Raw genomic sequence first — 21,022 nt, forward strand, 5'->3', positions numbered from 1 at the left:
ACTAGGTCACCTTTCTTTTTCTAGAATGAATGCTTTACATTCTAAATTTCCTTTTGTAAATGTTGATAGCAAAGCTACTTGTGATGTATGCCACTTTGCTAAGCATAGAAAACTCCCCTTTATTCCCAGTTGTAATAAAGCTAAACAGCCTTTTGAGCTAATACATTTTGATATTTGGGGTCCCATTTCTGTTAAATCCATACATGGTCACTCATATTTTCTTACTGCAGTAGATGATTTTAGTAGATATACCTGGTTAACTTTGATGAAAACAAAAGCTGAAACTAGACAACATGTTATTGATTTTATTACTCTCATTGAAAATCAGTTTTCCTGTCAAGTTAAAATCATAAGAAGTGATAATGGCCCTGAATTTCTCATGCCAAAATTTTACTCCTCTAAAGGCATTTTACATCAAAGAAGTTGTGTGGAGACTCCTCAGCAAAATGCTAGAGTGGAGAGAAAGCATCAACACATTTTAAACATAGTGAGGGCTTTACTTTTTCAATCAAATCTTCCAAAACATTTTTGGTCTTATGCTGCTATTCATGCTGTTTTCATCATGAATAGAGTGACCAGTCCTATAATTGACAATAACACTCCTTATTTTCTTTTACATAAACAGCCACCTGACCTAAATCAATTGAAAGTTTTTGGTTCTTTGGTTTTTTCTTCCACTTTACAAGCAAACAGAAATAAACTTGCTTCTAGAGCAAGAAAATGTGTTTTTTTGGGATATAAACATGGCATGAAAGGAGTAGTTTTACTTGACATTCACAATAAGGAAATTTTTGTTTCCAGAAATATTACACATCATGAAAATATTTTTCCTTATCAACCTGTTTCTTCACCATCTTTATGGAAATACTATCCTAATACTTCTCCTACATCTTCAAATCAAAACCAAAATCTTAATCCTTCTATTCATGATAGTCTTACCTCTTCTGACCAAAATTCTCTCCATACTTCTCCTACACAAACACCACTAAACATAGATGATGATACTCATTCCATCCCTAACCCTACACATGCCCCTTCATCATCATCACCAACAAATACTAGAATTAGGAAGACACCTGCTTATCTGGCAGATTATGTATGTAATTCATCAACTTCTTCTGCACCATCACCAAAATCTTCAGGTATTCTTTACCCTATTGCATCCTTTCACTCTTATGCACATTTATCACCATCACATAAGTCTTTTTCCATGTCTGTCACTCAATGTACTGAGCCAAAAACTTACAAAGAAGCTTGTCAGTCTGAATGTTGGTTAAAAGCTATGGAATCTGAACTAGATGCATTAGCTAAGAATGGAACATGGTCCATTGTTGATCTTCCCAAAAATGTGAAGCCTATTGGTAGCAAGTGGGTTTACAAAGTCAAACACAAAGCAGATGGCAGTGTAGAAAGATACAAAGCCAGATTGGTGGCCAAGGGGTACAATCAAGTTGAAGGTATTGATTTTTTTGATACTTTCTCCCCAGTAGCAAAACTTACCACAGTGAGAATTTTACTTGCCATAGCTTCAATCAAGAACTGGAATTTACATCAATTAGATGTAAACAATGCTTTTCTACATGGAGACTTACAAGAGCACGTTTACATGACCATACCTGAAGGTGTCTCTAGTGAACCAAATAAGGTTTGTAAGCTACATAAGAGTCTCTATGGTTTGAAGCAAGCAAGTAGGAAGTGGTATGAGAAGCTGACCTCTTTGTTGATAGCAGAAGGTTACACACAGTCACCATCAGATTACTCCCTTTTCACTCTTCAGCAGGGTCCTGATTTTACTGCTTTGTTAGTTTATGTAGATGACATCATTCTTGCTGGCTCATCTATCACAGAATTCACTAGAATCAAAACCATACTTGACACTCATTTCAAGATCAAAGATTTGGGAACTCTAAAGTATTTCTTAGGTTTAGAGGTTGCTCACTCCAAAAAGGGAATCTCTATTTCACAAAGGAAATACTGTCTTGATCTGTTGGATTCTTCTGGTCTTCTAGCTTCTAAACCTGCTACCACTCCTTTGGACACCTCAATCAAATTGCACCAAGACAATAGCAAACCTTTTGCTGATGTGTCTTGTTACAGGAGACTCATTGGAAGACTCCTTTACCTCAACACTACCAGACCAGACATCACACTAGCAACCCAACAACTGAGTCAGTTTTTGCATGCTCCCACTATTTCACACTACAAAGCTGCTTGTAGAGTCATCAGATATTTAAAACAAAATCCTGGACTTGGATTATTCTTTCCTAGACAATCTGACCTATAAATCCTTGGTTATGTTGATGCTGACTGGGCTGGGTGTATTGACTCTAGAAGATCAACAACAGGCTTCTGTTTCTTCTTGGGTTCATCCTTGATTTCATGGCGTGCAAAGAAACAGGCAACTGTTTCCAGGTCATCTTCAGAGGCAGAGTATAGAGCACTTTCCACTGGGACATGTGAATTACAGTGGCTTCTCTATCTTTTGAAGGATTTACAAATCACTTGTACCAAACAACCTGTGTTATATTGTGACAGTCAGAGTGCAATCCATATAGCCTCCAATCCTGTGTTTCATGAGAGGACTAAACATTTGGAAATAGACTGCCATCTTGTCAGAGAAAAGGTGCAGAAAGGGATACTCAGGTTGCTTCCTATACCTACTGAAGAACAGCTTGCAGATTTCCTCACCAAACCTTTGCCACCTCCAAAGTTTCACTCTTTTGTTTCCAAGCTTGGCATGATCAATATCTATCATGCTCCAGCTTGTGGGAGGATATTGAAGAATAACATGGAAAGTATAGAAACACAGATGATCAAAGATAAGGAAGAGGAACACACTACACAACAGTTACTTGCAGCGCAAGCTAACTGAACCCTAGACTAGTTTTCACAGCTGTAACAAACTGCAAGTTAGTTAGAGCTTAGGGTACAATCATATGTGTGATATACATGCTAGCTTAGTATGGTACTCATATAGTGGAACTATAAATAACTGTAATCATTGTCTTCACAATTCATTCAATAATATTCTCCATTTTCTCCAATATTTCTTTCTTCTTCTCTCTTTTCTGTTACAGTTTTTACTTTCTCAATACATTTGGTAATGTGCATGACCAAGTCAAAATTGCAAAGGATAGAGTTGATCAGATCCAAAGTGAGATTGATAATTTAGGTCACTCTGATAATCTTATGCTGCAAGAAAAGAATGCTCAAGTCATTTTGGAGCAAAAGCCCAGAATGATGAGGAGCTTTTTCGGAAACAAAAATCTAAAGTCAAATGGCATTGTGATGGTGTCAGAAACACAGCCTATTTCCATAGGATAGGCAAGATAAAAAAATGCATCTAGCCTCATTACCTCCATTAGAAATGGTGACGCTTTGCAGCAGCGACCATTTATGGTGGCTCATGCAATAGAGTTACAGCGGCACTGTCTCTGTTCAGGTTTGAGGACATGAGTTGTGAGGTTGTGTTCAGAAGAAGATGATTAGAAAAGAGTAGAGTGTGGAGATAAAATTCAACATCAAGAGAAACCTTGAACCTTCAAGTCACCAACTCAGTAGCGAGGCCGAGAATGATTTTAATTATGAGAGTATTTCAACGCATAATAAAAAGTGTTCTATAATGAAAGTTATAGTCCCCCATGTAATTTGTCAGATTTACTGAGATCATTTTTATTTATGTTAATCAATTTTTGCATAATCATAGCAAACATACATACCCTGAGTAAAAAATATAAGACTAATGAAAGTTCTCTTTCTCCGATTTTTGAATTTTTTTTTTTTTTTTTTAGCATAACGTTGCTGTATGATGTTGATAATTATCGATATATGCAAGTCTTAAGTGAGGTGAGAAGGTTGGTGGAAAAATACAAGAAAGAAGAAATAAGCATAACTATAACAGGTCACAGTTTAGGTGCTGCAATTGCAACTCTAAATGCATTGGACACTGTTACAAATGGTTATAATAAGCCAAGTGATCCATCTCTTAAAGCATCACCAGTTATAGCCATAGTATTTTGCTGTTCACACATTAGAGAAGGCTGGGACACACATGTAAAATACGTTTTTGCCCCCTCGGCAGTTAACTGCCGAGGAATTAAAAATCCGGCTGCAGTTAACTGCCGAGGAATTCCTCGGTAGCTAACTGCCGAAGTTTTCTGCTACAAGTCTGGCAGAAGCTTTCTCATCTCCATTATTCATCACATCTTCAAATTTTTTGTCTCAAATCTCTCTCACAAATCTCTCTAAATAACCCAACCAAATCCAACCAAATTTATTCAACAAAATCACAAGTAAGTAATTATAATGCTATTAACTTAAATTTTAGTTGTTATAAATGTTTTTATTTTTTAGTTTTTGAGTATATTTATTTTATTTTAGTTTTTGAGTAGATTTACATAGTATAATTAATTTTTAGAGTAAAATGTTTGTATGATGTTTATGTTATAGTTTAAAGTTTATTGGTTATATTTTAATTTGGTGTTTTAAATTAATTTTTTATTTTAGTTTTTAATTAGATTTACATGTGATAAATCATTTTTAGATTAGATGTTAGTTGATTAATTTTGTTAAAATGTTTGCATGATGATTATGTTATAATTTAAAAATTTTAGGATTATTTTTTTATTTGGTGTTTTATATTTTTAATTTTATTTTAGTAAGACTATATGATTTATTTTAAGAGTAAATATAATTTGAATAATTTTGCTATATTTTACGTTAATTTTTTTTTTTAGACAATTACATTTTAGGGTTATTTTTATGATTTTTAGAGTCTATGTATAATTTGCAATGTTTGAATGAGTTTTTCATTGATTCTTTTAAATTTCTATGTGTGTAGATTTGAAACAATGGCCGGATGGATCGACGTTCATGCAACATTCAACGGCGGAGAAACTCATAGGTTGAAGGTTCGGTGCCTTGATGTAGCGTTAAGAGGTCTCAAGGATCAACTGAATGAATTCTACCAAGGAGTCAACCCCAGAGACACAAGGAGGGTGCAAAATATTTTGTATAAACGTCCAAAGCTCGACGAGGGGAGCGTATCATTCACTTGGGTGGAGTTAAAGAACGACGAAAACGTGACGAGCATGTATTGGGAGCACACAAAGTTCCAGTGGATCGATATGCGGGTGACGTTGCTGAGATCAACTGAAGATATCATCAACAACTTGATTCCGCCAGAAGATCGTCTTTAGTTAGGGTAAGGTGCATTCAAACTACAACATTTGTCTCACCTCTGAAATGGGGTAATTCAAACTTGCCAAACAGCGAGGACTCAAGCATTTCGCTCGCTATTCATGTTTTTCCTTTGAAAAGATTAAATTCTTGTTAGGCTGGTTTAGATGAAGGTATTAGGTGTCAAGGAATGGACCTCATTTCGGTGGCACTTGAATACCTTCATCTAAATCAAGCCTGACAAAAATTTATTCTTTTCAAAGGAAAGCATGAATAGCGAGCGAAATGCTTGAGTCCTCGCCGTTTGGCAAGTTTGAATTTACCCCATTTCAGAGGTAAGACAGTTGTTGTAGTTGGAATGCCCCATTTATGTAATGTAACGAAACCTGTATCGCAATATTTATTCGAACGAATTCATGCTATTGTAATATTTATTCGAATTCACGCTATCGCAATATTTATTCGAATTCACTCTATCGCAATATTTTAAATAACATAAAATTCTAAGTAAACAAAATAAATCAAAAAAAAAAATCAAAAAACAAACTTCGGTGGTTTAGTACCGAGGAAAACCTCGGCAGTTTAGTACCGAGGAAAACCTCGGCAGTTAACTACCGCCGGTTTCATCTTTTCCTCGGCAGTTAACTGCCGAGTAATCCTGAAGCCAGAATTTGCAGAACCTGTTGAAGGCAGAACCTGTTACATGTGTTTTTACACATTGTAAACACATTGTTTCGATGCCAAACCATAAAGCTAGTCAAATCAAATTACATACATAACTGAAATTGAAAATATAATACGGAAACGAGCAATTGTCATAAAAAAATGTCATCCAAACAAAGTAACAACAAATGTACTGTACTAACAAAACGGCCAAATGTCATGAAAATACACCAAAGTCCTAAAAATAAATCCTAAAAATACTAGCAGTCCTAATCCTAAAAATCCTACTGCTGGTCCTGGTCATGCTGGTGCTGCTGGTGTCTCCTCCTCGGTCTCTGGGCTCTCCTCCTGGTAATGATCGGCGCGATCTGCTGCCTAACATCCTGCAAGGCCGCATACAACTGCTGAGGGGTCATGCTCATCACCTCCTGACCCAAAAACTCATCAGCATGGGCAACAGCGCCGCTAACCATGTCATAGGTGTCAGGGGAGCTTCTCGCCTCGTACCGCTCCCACTGCTCTGCAACGATCTGCTCCTCGTTTGGAGGCCTCGGAACATCTCCCGGAAGAAGTGGCAAAATCTGAGGGTGAGACATAAGCGTGTACCATCGTACATAGCCCTCTGCCATACGCCATGGCTGCTCTCCTGCCTGCTCACCCCAATCATCCGCCTTAAGCGTGCGAGGGCGGAAGTCCGTGAAGGCCTGCACAATCTCAGCCGGTGTCAGCGCTGGAACATCCGTCGGAGGTCTAGGTACGGACTGGACGTATCCGTACTGCCTCAATACCCTCTCCGGCAGGTGACGGTACACCCTACGGTCGCCGCACATGATCCAGCCAGAATACCAAAATACCTCCTCGAAAGGCTGGAACTCCCTGTGCCCTTCGTACGGCCTCCAGCATACGTCATCAAACGTAATGCGATCAAGCAATGACCGATACGTGGCCCCCTCTCCATGACCCTTCTGAAGAGTCCACCTCGCCGCAACCGGTAAATTTTCAATGTAGTCCGGGTTTGGATCAACAGTGTAAAACTTAGGGAAGTGCGACAAAAACCATGCCTGCATAAACCATACAAATCACATATAAATAAATTAAAGTTAACTAAAAAAATAAAATTTACAATTAACAAAAAAAATATAACAAAATATAACAAAATAATAATAGTTAACAAAAAAAATTAAAGTTAACGAAAAAATATAACAAAATATAACAAAATAATAATAGTTAACAAAAAAAATTAAATTTAAATTTAATTTTTACTTACAGTGAGCAGTGTCACGCTTCCCCCAAGCTGCCTGTCTCCGGGCAAACAAGCCTGAGCTAACTCATCGTACAGGTATGCAAGTGCCATCCCTCCCCATGAATAAGCACGCATCCCCGCGTAGCCGTCCGCCATAGTCGTCAAATAAATCAACTGGATGCGCTTGTTGCTTCTATCCCCAAACAACAGGCATCCAACCAAGTATAGAAGGTAGGACTTCACACAATAAGTCCTAACCCTCTCCAACTCCTCCAGCTCCTCTGGATCCTGTGTATCCGCCAAAAGGTTGGCTCTACCAAGGTGCGTCGTATAAAACTCCCTCAGCTTAGGATAACTAATGTATCCACCATACTCAGTATTGCAGATTTTCTCTGCCTGCGACCTCGACGCACCCAAGTGAGTCATCAGTAGTGCCTCTCCCTCATGTCTCAGCATCTTCTTCCGGTGGCCCAACATCCGCCCTTCAATCAGGACATGCATAAGACATGCGACATCATCCAAAGTCACAGTCATCTCCCCCATAGGCATGTGAAAAGTGCTGGTCTCGGAATGCCACCTCTCGCATAAAGTCATCAGCAAAGCGTGAGGCACAGTGGCGTAGCCCAAGTATACCAAATCATGTAAGCCACTCTGCATAAGCGGATCCCAAAACCATCTCTGATTGGGGTTTGGACGTCCGAGACTCAAAATCTTGGGGCCATGATTAATTGGTTTTACAAAACGCTTCTTGCGGCACTGCAAAAATAGAAAAATAAACATAGTTTAAACAATGTAAACATTTAACTAATAAATATTAAACTTAACAAATGCTAAAATAAAAATAAAGAAAACATATAAAGAAAATCACATATAAAGAAAACATATAAATAAAACATATAAAGAAAACATATAAATAAAACAATTTAAAAGAAAATCACATATAAATAAAACATATAAATAAAACATATTTAAAGAAAGTCACATATAAATAAAACATATAAAGAAAACATATAAATAAAACAATTTAAAGAAAATCACACATAAATAAAACATATAAATAAAACATATCAATAAAACATATAAATAAAACATATAATCTAAACATATAAATAAAACAATTTAAATCAAGAAAGGAAAAATAAAGAAAATAATTAAACATAAAGAAAGGAATTAAAAAAAACATATATAAAAGTTAACATTTAAAAAAGAACATTTAAAAAAAAAAATACTTACGTCATCCTTATTATACCAAAGCGGCAATGCCACATGACTGGCATAAGAGTGAAGCAAAGATATGTCCTGCGGTCCTCCAGGAAAGGGAGCGTCCGTAGGCAACACCTCCGGGGCAGCCGCTGCTGCAATGTCATCCTCGTCTGGCTCCTCTGGCATATGCGGCTGCTCTGGCATATACTGCTCGTCGTACCCACCGTCGGTCACATCATGGTGATCCTGATAATTCAGGTACTCCACCGCCTGGGTCGGGTCAACCACCTGCGACTCTTCAGGCGGTGCCTGAGAAGCCTCAGAAGGCTGAGAACTCCCTGAGCCATCCCCCCCCCCCCTCCGACCTCTTCCCCTCTTTGGGATATGTGCGTTTCTCCTCTCCTTCTCCTTCCGGTAGCTTTGTGTCTGAGCACGCCTACCACCTATCATCTTAGATGGATCAATGGGCTCCTGATCGGCCATATCTACACAAATTTTTAATAAATTAACATCATTTTCCATAACATAATCAAACACATTAAACACACTAGTCATAACTTAATCATTAACATTAACAACAATCAACATCATTTCGATAACCTAAAATCATTCATACAATCATCATTATAATAAAATCAATAACCTAAACTAATCATTTCTATACACTTACAATAAAATCATTCATACAATATAATTTTCATCATAACCTAAATACACTAAAAAATCAATATACATCATAACCATCATAACTTAATCATTTCTATACACTTAATCATTTACATCATAACCTAAATACACTAAAAAATCAATATACACTTAATCAAACTATAATTAACATCACTTCTATCATTTCCATAACCTAAACTAACTAAATAATCAATATAATTATCATTGAGGCATTTGATCAAACACTTTGTGTGCAAGGTATAAAACATATTCAAATTGTGTTCATTTGCCACCATTCAAAGCCACATTATCATTTAAACAGCATAGGCAACATCTACATTCATTTATCAATTCAAAAACTACACATGCAATCATCAAATTGTCAATTTTAATCATCAAATCATCATTAACCTAACCACATGCAAACTACTCTAATTTTTTTAAAAAATAAACCTAAACAAACTAACATTAACATTGCAATGATTAAGGGTACTTACTTGTGATAATGTGGTGATGATTGACTTGCAATTCGTGAAAATGTGCTTTGGAGTGAATTTGGATGTGTTTGAACCAAAAGAATGAAACTGGAAACTGCTTCTGTTCGTTCTGATTATGTTCAGAAAACTTCGGCAGTTAACTACCGAGGAATTCCTCGGCAGTTAACTGCAGCTGGATTTTTAATTCCTCGGCAGTTAACTGCCGAGGGGGCAAAAACGTATTTTACATGTGTGTCCCAGCCTTCTCTAATGTGTGAACAGCAATTTTCTTTGCTAGCCCAAGAATTGGTGACACAAACTTTCAAAAGCTTTTTGCTAGCTACAAAGATTGAACAATTATAGAGAAGATCCTCTACTTAACCTAATCCAAGAGAATTAGCTAGACAGAGAGAAAATAACCATGCTCGCGTTGCTCCTTGATTCTTCCTCCTGTCCTTGCTCGATAGCCCCTTCTTGTGGTTTCTCCAAAACCCTAATGATGTGTTCTTTTATTCTTTTTATTTTATTTGATACTCTTTCAGCTGGGTTTTCGGCACTCCTTGTGCTGAAATTTTGAGGATTTCAGTAATATATTCCATTTTAGCTTCTTCAAAAAAAATGTGTTCTTTTATTCTCTCATCTGATAGATCTTTCTGGTGTTGCTTTCCTCTTATATTTATAGGAGTACCACACTATGAACACAATGAGGAGAGTAGAGTTTTCTCATTTAGTGATCATTAATAGATGATCAAATGTTTTCCATACCATTTTGAAGAACTTGCGCAATTTAAAAAATACGAAAGCATGAGAAGAAACATTTGAAGCCTTTGCATATTAAAGCCATGATTGAAGGAAATCCTAAAAAAAGAGTTCTGATATATGGCGGGGGCTTCGTTCAATCTAATCCGAAGATTTATGTTCAAGAAGATAGGGCAAGTTGATTTAGATTTGTTGCAACATGGTTTGACGAAATTCAATGAAGACAATGGAGATTTCATTTTAGATAGGGAAATCCCAAACAGATGTAATCCTCTCCAAGTCTCCATGCATTACCTACATCCACAAAAAACAGTGAAGGAGTATAAAGCATTCTTAATATAAGGAAAAAGATAGTGCAATTAACGGCTAAAGGAGTGAATTTCAATCCTGATGTGAAAAATGGCTAATTGCAATTATCAGTGATAATGCTCCTAATAATGAGACAAACCTTGAAAATGAATAATGTGATTCATTTGTATTGTTTATTTTGGTGAATTCCACCCTATTTTCTAATACTTGTTTTTAAAAAAAAAATGTAGGATTATCACCCTCATTATTATGACTTTCCTACATTCGCTAATTTGACTCGTTTAGTGCTCAACTATGATTCCATAATTCAGGTGCTCCACCATTGCCCTAAGCTTCAAAATCTTGACCTTTATCAGGTTTGAATGTTAAATTTAACATCATACTCCCTCCGGTCCTATTTATAAAAGAAACTTAGGTCAACAAAAGTTGATGTATCTTTAAAAATTAAGCCCAGATACATTAACTTTTGTTCACATAACTTTTTCTTATAAATAGGACTGGAGGAAGTATTAAATTTTTTGATAAAATTCATCGATTTTGATTGTGATTTTACCATTTCTTTGATTGTACAAAAGTAGTTGAGTAAAATCGTTCAATTTTGGTTGCGATTTTACGATTGTTGATTTTGCTCTTCTCTTTCGACATGAAGCAAAATCCCGATTTTTACAACTTTGATCTCTGAAGCCATCAGAGTCAACACGAAAGCTACTAGACATCAACACGTATCTGGCATCGCAACTGCTGTCGAAACCACCAGGTCCACCACCGAAAGCACTGGATCTGCTCATGATTCATTGACCGCCATCGCTGATCTCTACTCTATCTCCGATGCCGTTCCCGCCACCCAAACCACCTGATCGTCTAATAGCTGCTTCAACCTCACACCTTGGTGACTCCTTGTTTCATTCAATACCACATAATGGTACTGGTGTATCTTTCACGGATGAATCAAGTCTCGTTTGGGATAAACAATTGGTTTTTGATACGAGACTATCGCTGATTCATTCAACTTGGATGAACAAACAGCTTCAATTCAATTCCCAAATTAACTGGATTACAATTTTGTTGCTCAGACATATGAAGAGTGATAAGAATGAACAAAACATGGAATAGAGCCATATTTACGGTCAAGTAATTTTCGATTGTCCCTTCGTGCAATTCACACGTCTTTGTTGCATTTTGGGACTTGTTTACATGTTTGACCATGGTACTAAAACAAAAAGTGATTGTGAGGGAGTTGCAGTTATCTCTTTTAGCCTTTTATTTTTTTTCTTTTGGCAATGAAGCTACTTGAAGTTCACACTTTATATTCTAAGAGTTTCCTCACCAAGTACCATGATTGTTTCACAAGTAGTGGGGTTTGGATTGAGCCTCCTTGTCTAAGTAGTTGGTTTCTGGATATGCTATCACTACTACTGACTTGAACCAGATTGTGAAATGTCACCAAGGTGATTGGCAGTTTGATTGCACCATCGGCAAGGTGTTGACCATTGAGGGACACACATCCATTCATGAGCTTCACGTTTCCAGCATTCATTTTGAACAATGGCATCCCGGTGGTAATTTAGATTTGAATATGTCTACACTAGTTAGGTCCTCCCAGTTCAAGCAGTGGGATCCAGGGAAGTTTAGTAGAGGCCAAATTTTACAACGGACAAGGTTGATCTTTGAAGGGGTCGGTAATAATAGAATTTTGTCTAATATTTTTCATCAGTTCGGTAAGAATCTCTAACTTGGGCATCAAGTATCTTGAACATCAAATATCTTTACCTTGGTCCTCAATTATCTCTAAATAATATCTTAGATTTATACAATGAAAATTTTATATTCTAATAAGTGGGAGAGAAGTTTTAGGGCAAATGTAGAAACCGTAAAAATGAAAAAGTTTTGATGTCCTCTAAATAATATCTTAGATTTTTACAATATTCATTGGTGAGGAAACACTTTATTATCTCTAAATAATATCTTAGATTTTTACAATGAATATCTTTGATTTTTAAGGTGAATATCTTTGATTTTTAAGGTGAAAAATATCTTGAATATATATCTTTAAACACTAATCTCTAATCTCTAAACACTTTATTTTTAATCTCTAAACATTGAACACTTGGTGAGGAAACTTTTAGAATATAAAGTGTTTATTTTTAATCTCTAATTTCTAATCTCTAATCTCTAAACACTTTATTTTTACAATGAATCTCTTTGATTTTTAAGGTGAATAATATCTTGAATATTTTTACACTTTGTATAATAAAGTGTTTATACAATAAATATTTTGATGTCCTCAATTATCTCTAAATAATATCTTAGATTTATACAATCAAATATCTTCTGAAAATGTTTATACAATGAATATTTTAGATTCTAATAATATCTAATAATCTATACAATGCATATTTTATATTCTAATAAGTGGGAGAGAAGTTTTAGGGCAAATGTAGAAACCGTAAAAATGGAAAAGTTTTTCTGATTTTGAGTTATATACAAGGAGTATTCGGAATTCATAATCCAGGATGCTATTGAGATTATAGAATATGAACAAAGGGTATTTTCAGAAAGAAAAAAAAAAAGGGCGCACTAGATGCTTATAGGTGGGAAGAATAGTAATCAGACAAAATATGCAACGGGCCTTCAAAACCCATCTATCTTATTTATTGAATTCTGCTCATTACCCAAATGGTTTCGCTCATTCCCAAAGTAAAAGACATTTTTACCCTTACGCAACTTAACTTGCGCTAGTGCAAAATGGTACGTGACTTAAGACAGGTAGCGTGACTTAAGTCACGCTAGTGCAAAATCTGCAAAAACTCTAACGTTATATAACTCACGTACGACAATTTGTCTTCTCTTCTTTTTTCTTTATGTCTTCTTCTTTGATCCAACCGTCCTTTCTGTTGCTGTTAGACAAGTAGTATTTAATTAATCTTGTAATGTTAATTAGCAATTAGTCTTAGTGTCAATTAGTTTGACAGGTAGCTAGTTAGTTATTGTGACAGCTATATAGCCTTAGTTAACAGCTCATCTTAATTACTAGCTTGTATATACACTATTTTATCTCCTTTCAATGAGAATTAGATTCACCTTTACCATACTAATAGTTGCTGCATGTTGTGCTACGCAAACGAGATCCAGACGTGGCCAAACATAGTGCCTTACCATTCTAATAATCACACTTCTTTGGTCAGTAGCATCTAATCAAATTATATTGGTCTACCATTCCAAAAGTAAATAACGACAACCAATATTATAAGAGAAACATTTTTTTCATGGGGATGAGTATTATTTCCTGTTATTGAGGTTGGAACCGTGATGGAGAATAACCCTAATTCATCCAGAATTGATAGAAAATCCATCAACAGTGATGAAGAATAACCCTAATTCATCCAGAATTGACTGAAAATTCATTGAAAGGAATAGAAGAAATCAAATGGAATAGAAAGAAATCTTTCATTAACGTAAAGAAAGAAGAAAAAAAAGTGAAGAAAAAATGGTAGTGAAAAAACAACGTGAGTTAACTCACGTAGCACTTAAGTCACGCACTCACGCAGGGGTAATATGGACATTTACTTTGAGAACGAGCAAAACTGTTTGGGTAAAGAGCAGAATCCTATTTATTTTATGTACTGGTGAGAGCATATTCCTCTAATCATCCCTAACCTTGAGATCATAGTCACATAATTCGCGGTTCGTTCCGGTACGCGGTACGGGTACGGGTTCGCGGTACGCGACAGGAGAAGAATTCGGTACGTATAGGGGTATACAGCTTCGGTACGCTCCGGTTCGTAGTACTAATAATACCTAAATAAATATAGTGAGCTATAAAAAAAAGTCTTTTTTTTTACTAAAACTTTTAATTACAAAAAATATATTTATGGATTTTCTAAAAAAAAGTAGTTTAGTTAAAAAAGAAAAGAGTTTACTTCTTAAAGAAATCACTAGGTCATACACTTATATTATTATTTTCTGCAGAGTTAGTAATTCAAAATTCTTTGGGCCAATTGCAGCAAAGTCCAATATAAAAAAATGGTCCAACAAGAGAAAAGCTCAATTTCCACAATAACCCAAATTTTATCATCTTCCTCATCTGCTCAAACAACAGCCGCCACCACTGTTCCAGACCTAATTTCTTCTACCAAGTTTCTCACTCTCCACTCTTTGTTCCTGTTCTTCTCACTCAGTCCTCAACTCATGGTGATTCATTTTATAGTTATTTTGTAGTCTAAACCTTTTTTTCAACCAATCAGCGGTAACCATGCTTTGGTACTCTTGGTTCGCTGGTTTGTGCGTACCAATACGCCGAAGTACCCGAATTCGGTACTCACGTACCAATTCGCAATTCTCCCTTGATTACACGAATTATGTGACTATGCTTGAGATATGAACATTATAGCATCTTTGAAAAAACACTATATGAATGAAGGTGGAAGCTTGAAATTGTCATGTGATTTGATTCGGGAAGAATAATGGTATAAGTTATTTGTGACTTTTATTAAGCGTAGTAAAGGAATATAGAAAAGATGTGTCAATGTCAGACAACATGACTCGCATGAATCGATTTGCCTCATCGTATAAGCTACAAATATTGGCTTCATCTAGAATCGATTTTGGGTTGCAAGAATCAATTTCGCTTCAACCACCAAAACATTTTCAGAAGAATAATTATTCATTGACACCCTTTTTTTCCATACCATCAATATACACCCATATGTACAGGGGCAATTTAGTATTTTCACCTTACCACTCCTCTCTCTTTTACTTGATCCTCCACCTTTGATGCCACGTGTCACAGTTTTATGTGGAAGTTGAAAGTGTGTATGCCACATGGGGTGTCTATGTATCATTTCTCTTTTCAGAAAATAAAAACTCGCATTTGACCCTTTTAAACGCACGTTTGCTGGTTTCGACATGTAACCAAAGAAGACAAATAATTGCTCAGCCAATGATGTTAAGTAGGGCCCAGACAGATTATTAAATATGGAAAAAGGGGGTGATATTTATTATACATTTAATTGGACCACTTGTTATCTACATGCCCGTGATCTATCTGTGCTTATTATTTATTTTTTGAAAGAAATCTATGCTTATTATTAATAATCAATAATAACGGAAGATTCACAAAAATAGATTAAAAAAACAAGAAAAGAAAGAAAGTGAAATTAAAATATGGCAATAGATACGAACAAGTTGAAGCCAAAAAAAATTGGATTTTGTCCATTTATATGCTTTTGAATAATTTAATCAAACAGTTAGACTCCAATACCTTCACATTACTATTGTATATGTGCATGATTGATCCATCCTATCCTACCATCATCATACTCTTTTCTTTTGGCTTGATTTGTAGTGATAATAAACAATTAGAAGGCATAGGATAATCAATGCATGAAGATAAATAATACATTTGTCCCACCAAGATAAACACTCCATTACTTAAGTAACAATATCACACCTCAATTAGGAATTTTCTCAATAGGTTCATTGGCAGTATTCATATGCATTGAATTGATATGCACCAACCGACGGTGTAAGAAAATTTACATCGTTAATCAATCATAACTATTGAATCGTTAAAAGTATTTGATTTTAATCATATGTACCTTAAAAGTCATACAAATGATGATTAATGATTGATAGTTTAAAAATATTTTCACTAACGATAGTACTCCTCCAAAATTAAATAAAAACAAATATGATAGTACTCCTTAAAAGTCATACATTGACTTTTCAACTATCATTTTTACTAGTATTTCCTTTTGGATGGGGTACATCAAAATTAATCTCAAGTAACATATTTTTTAGTTTATACACGTTGCTTCAAATATAATGTATTTCACGACCTGTTGCTAAACAAAATTTAGTAAATGAGATGGTTTACTAAATACCTAATTTTAATGAATGTTATATTTTCCTTAAATAAAAATGATATATTTTGGCTTATTTAAACTATTCTTCTTATTAATATATATAATAAAAATCTAATTAATTTCTTACACGGTCCAACAATTTTTTTTAAAGAACGGTCCAACAAGTTTTTTTTTTTTGAGCAACGGTCCAACAAGTTTTTTTTTTTGAAGTAACGGTCCAACAAGTTATATTTGGTGTTGTTGAAGTAGATGTCATTTTATTAATTTTTAATCTAATTAATAGTCAAATTATGAAGTGTTAAAATATTGTTAGATAAGTCTCAATGAACATATCTCGGTTGATAGGAATATTGTATAATATATGTAAGGGACATGGTTCGAACCCTGTACACCATGTTTATTCACCTTAAAAAATGTGAATTTCGAGCCAGAGGCTACTTGACAAAAAAAAATTGTTAAATAATAATAATAATTGACATAAGAGCACTTGTATGAGATGGTAAGAAACTTTTTTAAGCATAACCAGACGTCCTAATTCGAATGTAGCAGTGTTGAACCTCTTGAGAGAGTTTTGCCATCCTTTGCGCTCCCATCTAGCTCTAGAAATTTATCTTTGCAATTGCACGCATAACAACAATCCATAACCAAAACTAAGTTCTAATCATTAAATAATTCTACTAATTGAGTATCATTTTCAATAATATGAGGGACCAATACTCCACTTTGAATAGTTTATTACTCACCTCATGAACCGCACACAGCAGAATCAAGAATTGTTCATGCACCCACATAAAAACCAACAATGATAGTTAACTAAACCCAACTAAATCAAGTATATTGATATTTGATTATGAAACTATACCAAAACAGTAGGATTATATTGATTTTGGAAGACATGGATCATGAAAAATCCCCTACATTTCTTTGTACATTTTCCTCAAAATTCATACACTTTTACATACATCTGCACTTCATATACATCTTTGAAGTAAAATAACCTCAAGAATCTGAATTCAGTTCCATTCTCAAAAACCACTATAAAATTTATAGATACAAAATATTATGGAAACAGATTCCCTACTGCCGATGCCTACTATAATCAAACATATGAGATTTTGATTTTACAATTCATTAAGGACACAATCCAAGTCGTCGATCACAACTCAATGACTTAGATTGACTGCAATGACATGACAGTAGGAAATTCCGGCAAAGAATCAGAGTTCCAGAATTACCACCCAATGGAGAGATGAAAAACGAAACGAAAAAGCAAAACCCTCATCAGCATTTGTTTGGTTCTGCATCCAAATTATAAATATCACGCATCCCATTATCATGTAGACCGATATTTTGCTAAGCTACACATTGAATTTTCAATCTCATAGCATGTCTGCGCTCATATAAATCACCGCACAAACAAACACGCACTTAGCTAGGTTTGTACAAACTCAAAAACCCATTGAAATCGTTGGTACATTGAAACAAAGTTTTAGCAGTCATTTCCCTCTCAAACCTCCAAACATAATTCAAACCAACGAGCAACTCAGTTATAGCAGCTTCTGTCTTCGCCTTATCAGCAAAAACCAAAGTTTGCAAAAGCAAAACATTTGATTTCTTAGGAACCAAACTCTTCTCTTCAACACTTCTTTCACTTTGCCACCTAATCATATTTTGTGCCAATGGTAACAACCAACAAAGTATCCTTCCCAAAGCATTTTTCCATTCATTAGCCAATAAAGGATCACAAGCAGAAAATCCAATTGACCCTTTTAACCTTAACCTCAATGATGATCTTATACTATTTGGTAACATAGAATACAAATCATCTCTTGCATCAACACCAACTAATTGAGGTGATTTTATCATCTTCTCCATAACAATGATCAAATTAGCATAATGTAAAGACAAACCTGAATCACCTAAACTACCTTTTGGTGGTTTCAACACTCCACAATTTGACTCGAAAAACCCATTTTCTAAATACACTTTTTTCTCATCAAGTTTCAAACATTTTCCATTCAGCACAGACTCAGACACCCGACTTTTCAACGGCCCTGATACAAACTTCTGATCTTTTTGGTGATCACAAGGATAAACATCAATTTTCAAACTTTTTCTATGAACCACGGACTCAGACACAGACACCTGACTTTTCAACGGCCCAGATACAAAGCTATGATCTTTCTGATAATCAGAAGGATAAACACTAGCAGAAGCTGATAAACTTCGTGATAAATAAGGTAAACTGTCTCCATTTCCAACACCAAATACAACCTTAATCCTTGCTAACAAAGTAAAAACAAACCTTGCTAACAACAAAACAACATTATCAAAACCTTTATTCCACAAAGATTTTTCTTTCAAATTCTTTACCTCTTGTTTCTGCCACACAATCTTGTGTTCAAGCTCACTGATTTTGTTCTTGTTCTTGTTATTGTTGTTGAGAAGTGCTTTTTTCAAAGTGCTTTCCAAAAGTGAAAGCTCATCAATTTCTCTATGAAGAGATAACGTGAGAGACACGTAACGTTCCATTCTTCTATGTTTGGATTCAATCTCTTTTGGGGTAGTGAGTTTCCACCCAAATGAGTCAAAACCTGATTCAACAAACTCAGCGAAAACTTGGTTGAAGGATTTGAGTGATGGGTCATTGCAATTGAGACTAAATCGAGCTACGGAGTTAGCGACGAGACGAAGTGAGTCGCAAAATTCAGCGACGGCGAGTTTTAACAGAAACGACTTGTCGTTTGAGATTAGCTTCGAAATACCTTCGAGTGTAACGACGTCGTTTTGGAGACGGATTATGTTAGCGTCGGAAAGTGATTGCCAGAGATGAAGAAGCTTCGACATTACTCCGGCGACTTCGAAGGCTAAAACGGCGATGCGTTTTGGATTTGGGTTTGAAGACGGTGTCGTTTTGGGTTGAATTGAGTTGAAAGTGGTTGAAAATGCTGTTTTAAATCTTGTGAGTAAAGTTTCTAAGGCCATTGAAAAAATTGATTTTTTTTGTGGAGATGAAGAGAAGAATGGATTTGATGAAATGGGTTGGTGGATTTTTTTTGTGGGTGTTTGGGTTTTGATGGGTTTGGAATGGTGCTAGATTTTGTGTATCATGTGTTTGTGAAATTGTTTGAATGAGTAAAGTGAGAGAATAATTGAGAGAAAGAAAAGAGTTTGATGCTATGGAATTTGTTTGATCAAAAATTATTTTTGTTTGATCAATGATCCTATAGTGTTGTTAGAGAGGGATAGAAGGGTGTGATCCTATAGAATGAGTATTAGAAAAGGTTAAGAATTAAGTATGGTTAATATGAATTTGAAGTTTAATAGATCTACACATGAAAATTTTTGCTATGGGTGAAAGTGGTTTTTGCTATGGTTGGTTTAGTGTCAAATTGTGGTTAAAAGAAGTGGGTAGAAGTTTCACTCATGATGAAGATGGGACTTTGTTTTATAATGGTGATTATAGGGTGTGGGGAATGTGAGTTGATGGAATTTGGTCTAAATAATTTTTTTGGGTTTGGGAAAGTTTTGTTGTATTATTGATTTTCATTTTATTTGACGAAATAAGTGTTTGGATTCATTGAAACACTTTTTCTTAGATACTGATGTGTTTTTGTGGATAGAGGGCCATGTCATGTTTGGCTTTTTCTTTTTTGAAATTTATAGGTTTGTTGGTATTTATTTATTTGTTTGTTCTTTTTTTTTTTTGGGTCAAGTGTTTGTTTCTTTTAAGGGTCTTGCTAACCGGTGCCTCCGGGGCACTGGTTAAGCATACCATAAAAGGGAATTATTACCATAAAAAGAAACTGTTTTTGACTTTATTATAAATTAATTACACAATTTCAATACATTAACTACTATATAATTTCCTTTTTCATATCCTTAACCAGTGCCCCGGGGGCACCGGTTAGCATTTCCCTTCTTTTAATTATGTGATTAGTTAATGTTTTTAATAGACAAAAAAGTAATGATAGCAAAGCGCTTTTTTCAACACTCTCTTTAAATGGAACCCATATAAAGTGGTGGAAGATATATTGATTTAATCTACTTTCACCGATTCATAATAACTGAGTCATTTGTAAAAAAAAATATTGTCTCAAGAATATTGATTCATTTCACTTTTCAATACAACATTAATTATTTTTTCCAATTATAATTTTAATTAATACTACTTTCGCCACTACCAATTCAATATATTCTACTTTACATTTATGATAAAGAAGAATGCACTAATATTTGACAAAGACACTCAAAATCATTTTTCTCTCTTTCATTTATACACTTTCGTTAGTCGGTGTGAAATGGTCAACTGACTCGGTTAAACTGTGACAGAGGGAGTAATAAATAAGTGAATGTTAGAAAAGGTGTTAAAAAGATAGCATTGCTAGCATTTCTTATAAACGAAATGATAGTAACCATTTAAAACCAACACATAACGAGAGACTCGTTGTTCGAACCGCGATCGCATTATCTGTTGATCAATTTTGTATTTTTTTTCAATTGAGTTATGACTTTTAGATTGTATTATGCTTTAATTAATCATTAGTCTCATTTAATTTTTTTGACCAAATCATTAATGTGATTATTAATTTTATTATAAAAATAAAAGAAAAGAAAAGCTTTTTTTGACTAAAAAAACTTGATTCTAGGAATAAATGGTT

General features: G+C 34.9%; 1 protein-coding gene and 1 long non-coding RNA gene across 2 annotated transcripts; one reads left to right on the top strand and one right to left on the bottom strand.

The window, feature by feature from the left end:
* Positions 1–4,048: 4,048 nt before the first annotated feature.
* On the top strand, positions 4,049–5,649 carry LOC146916668 (uncharacterized). Its single transcript, XR_015015207.1, has 2 exons — positions 4,049–4,292; positions 4,841–5,649. It is a non-coding gene; the product is annotated as an uncharacterized LOC146916668 (long non-coding RNA).
* An 11,569-nt stretch (positions 5,650–17,218) lies between these two features.
* Positions 17,219–19,989, bottom strand: LOC146916669 (protein PSK SIMULATOR 1). The gene has a single exon (XM_085718657.1). The coding sequence runs from the start codon at positions 19,344–19,346 to the stop codon at positions 17,790–17,792; it is 1,557 nt and encodes a 518-aa protein (XP_085574783.1). The 5' UTR covers positions 19,347–19,989; the 3' UTR covers positions 17,219–17,789.
* Between the last annotated feature and the right edge of the window lie 1,033 nt (positions 19,990–21,022).

This window comes from Medicago sativa, chromosome 6 (assembly GCF_051527215.1).
Source record: "Medicago sativa cultivar Bolivia chromosome 6, Bolivia_mono, whole genome shotgun sequence".
Classification (NCBI taxonomy): Eukaryota; Viridiplantae; Streptophyta; class Magnoliopsida; order Fabales; family Fabaceae; genus Medicago; species Medicago sativa.

Coding starts and splice junctions, on each gene's coding strand:
- LOC146916669 (XM_085718657.1), bottom strand. CDS start 19,346: ATGGCCTTAGAAACTTTACTCACAAGATTTAAAACAGCATTTTCAACC.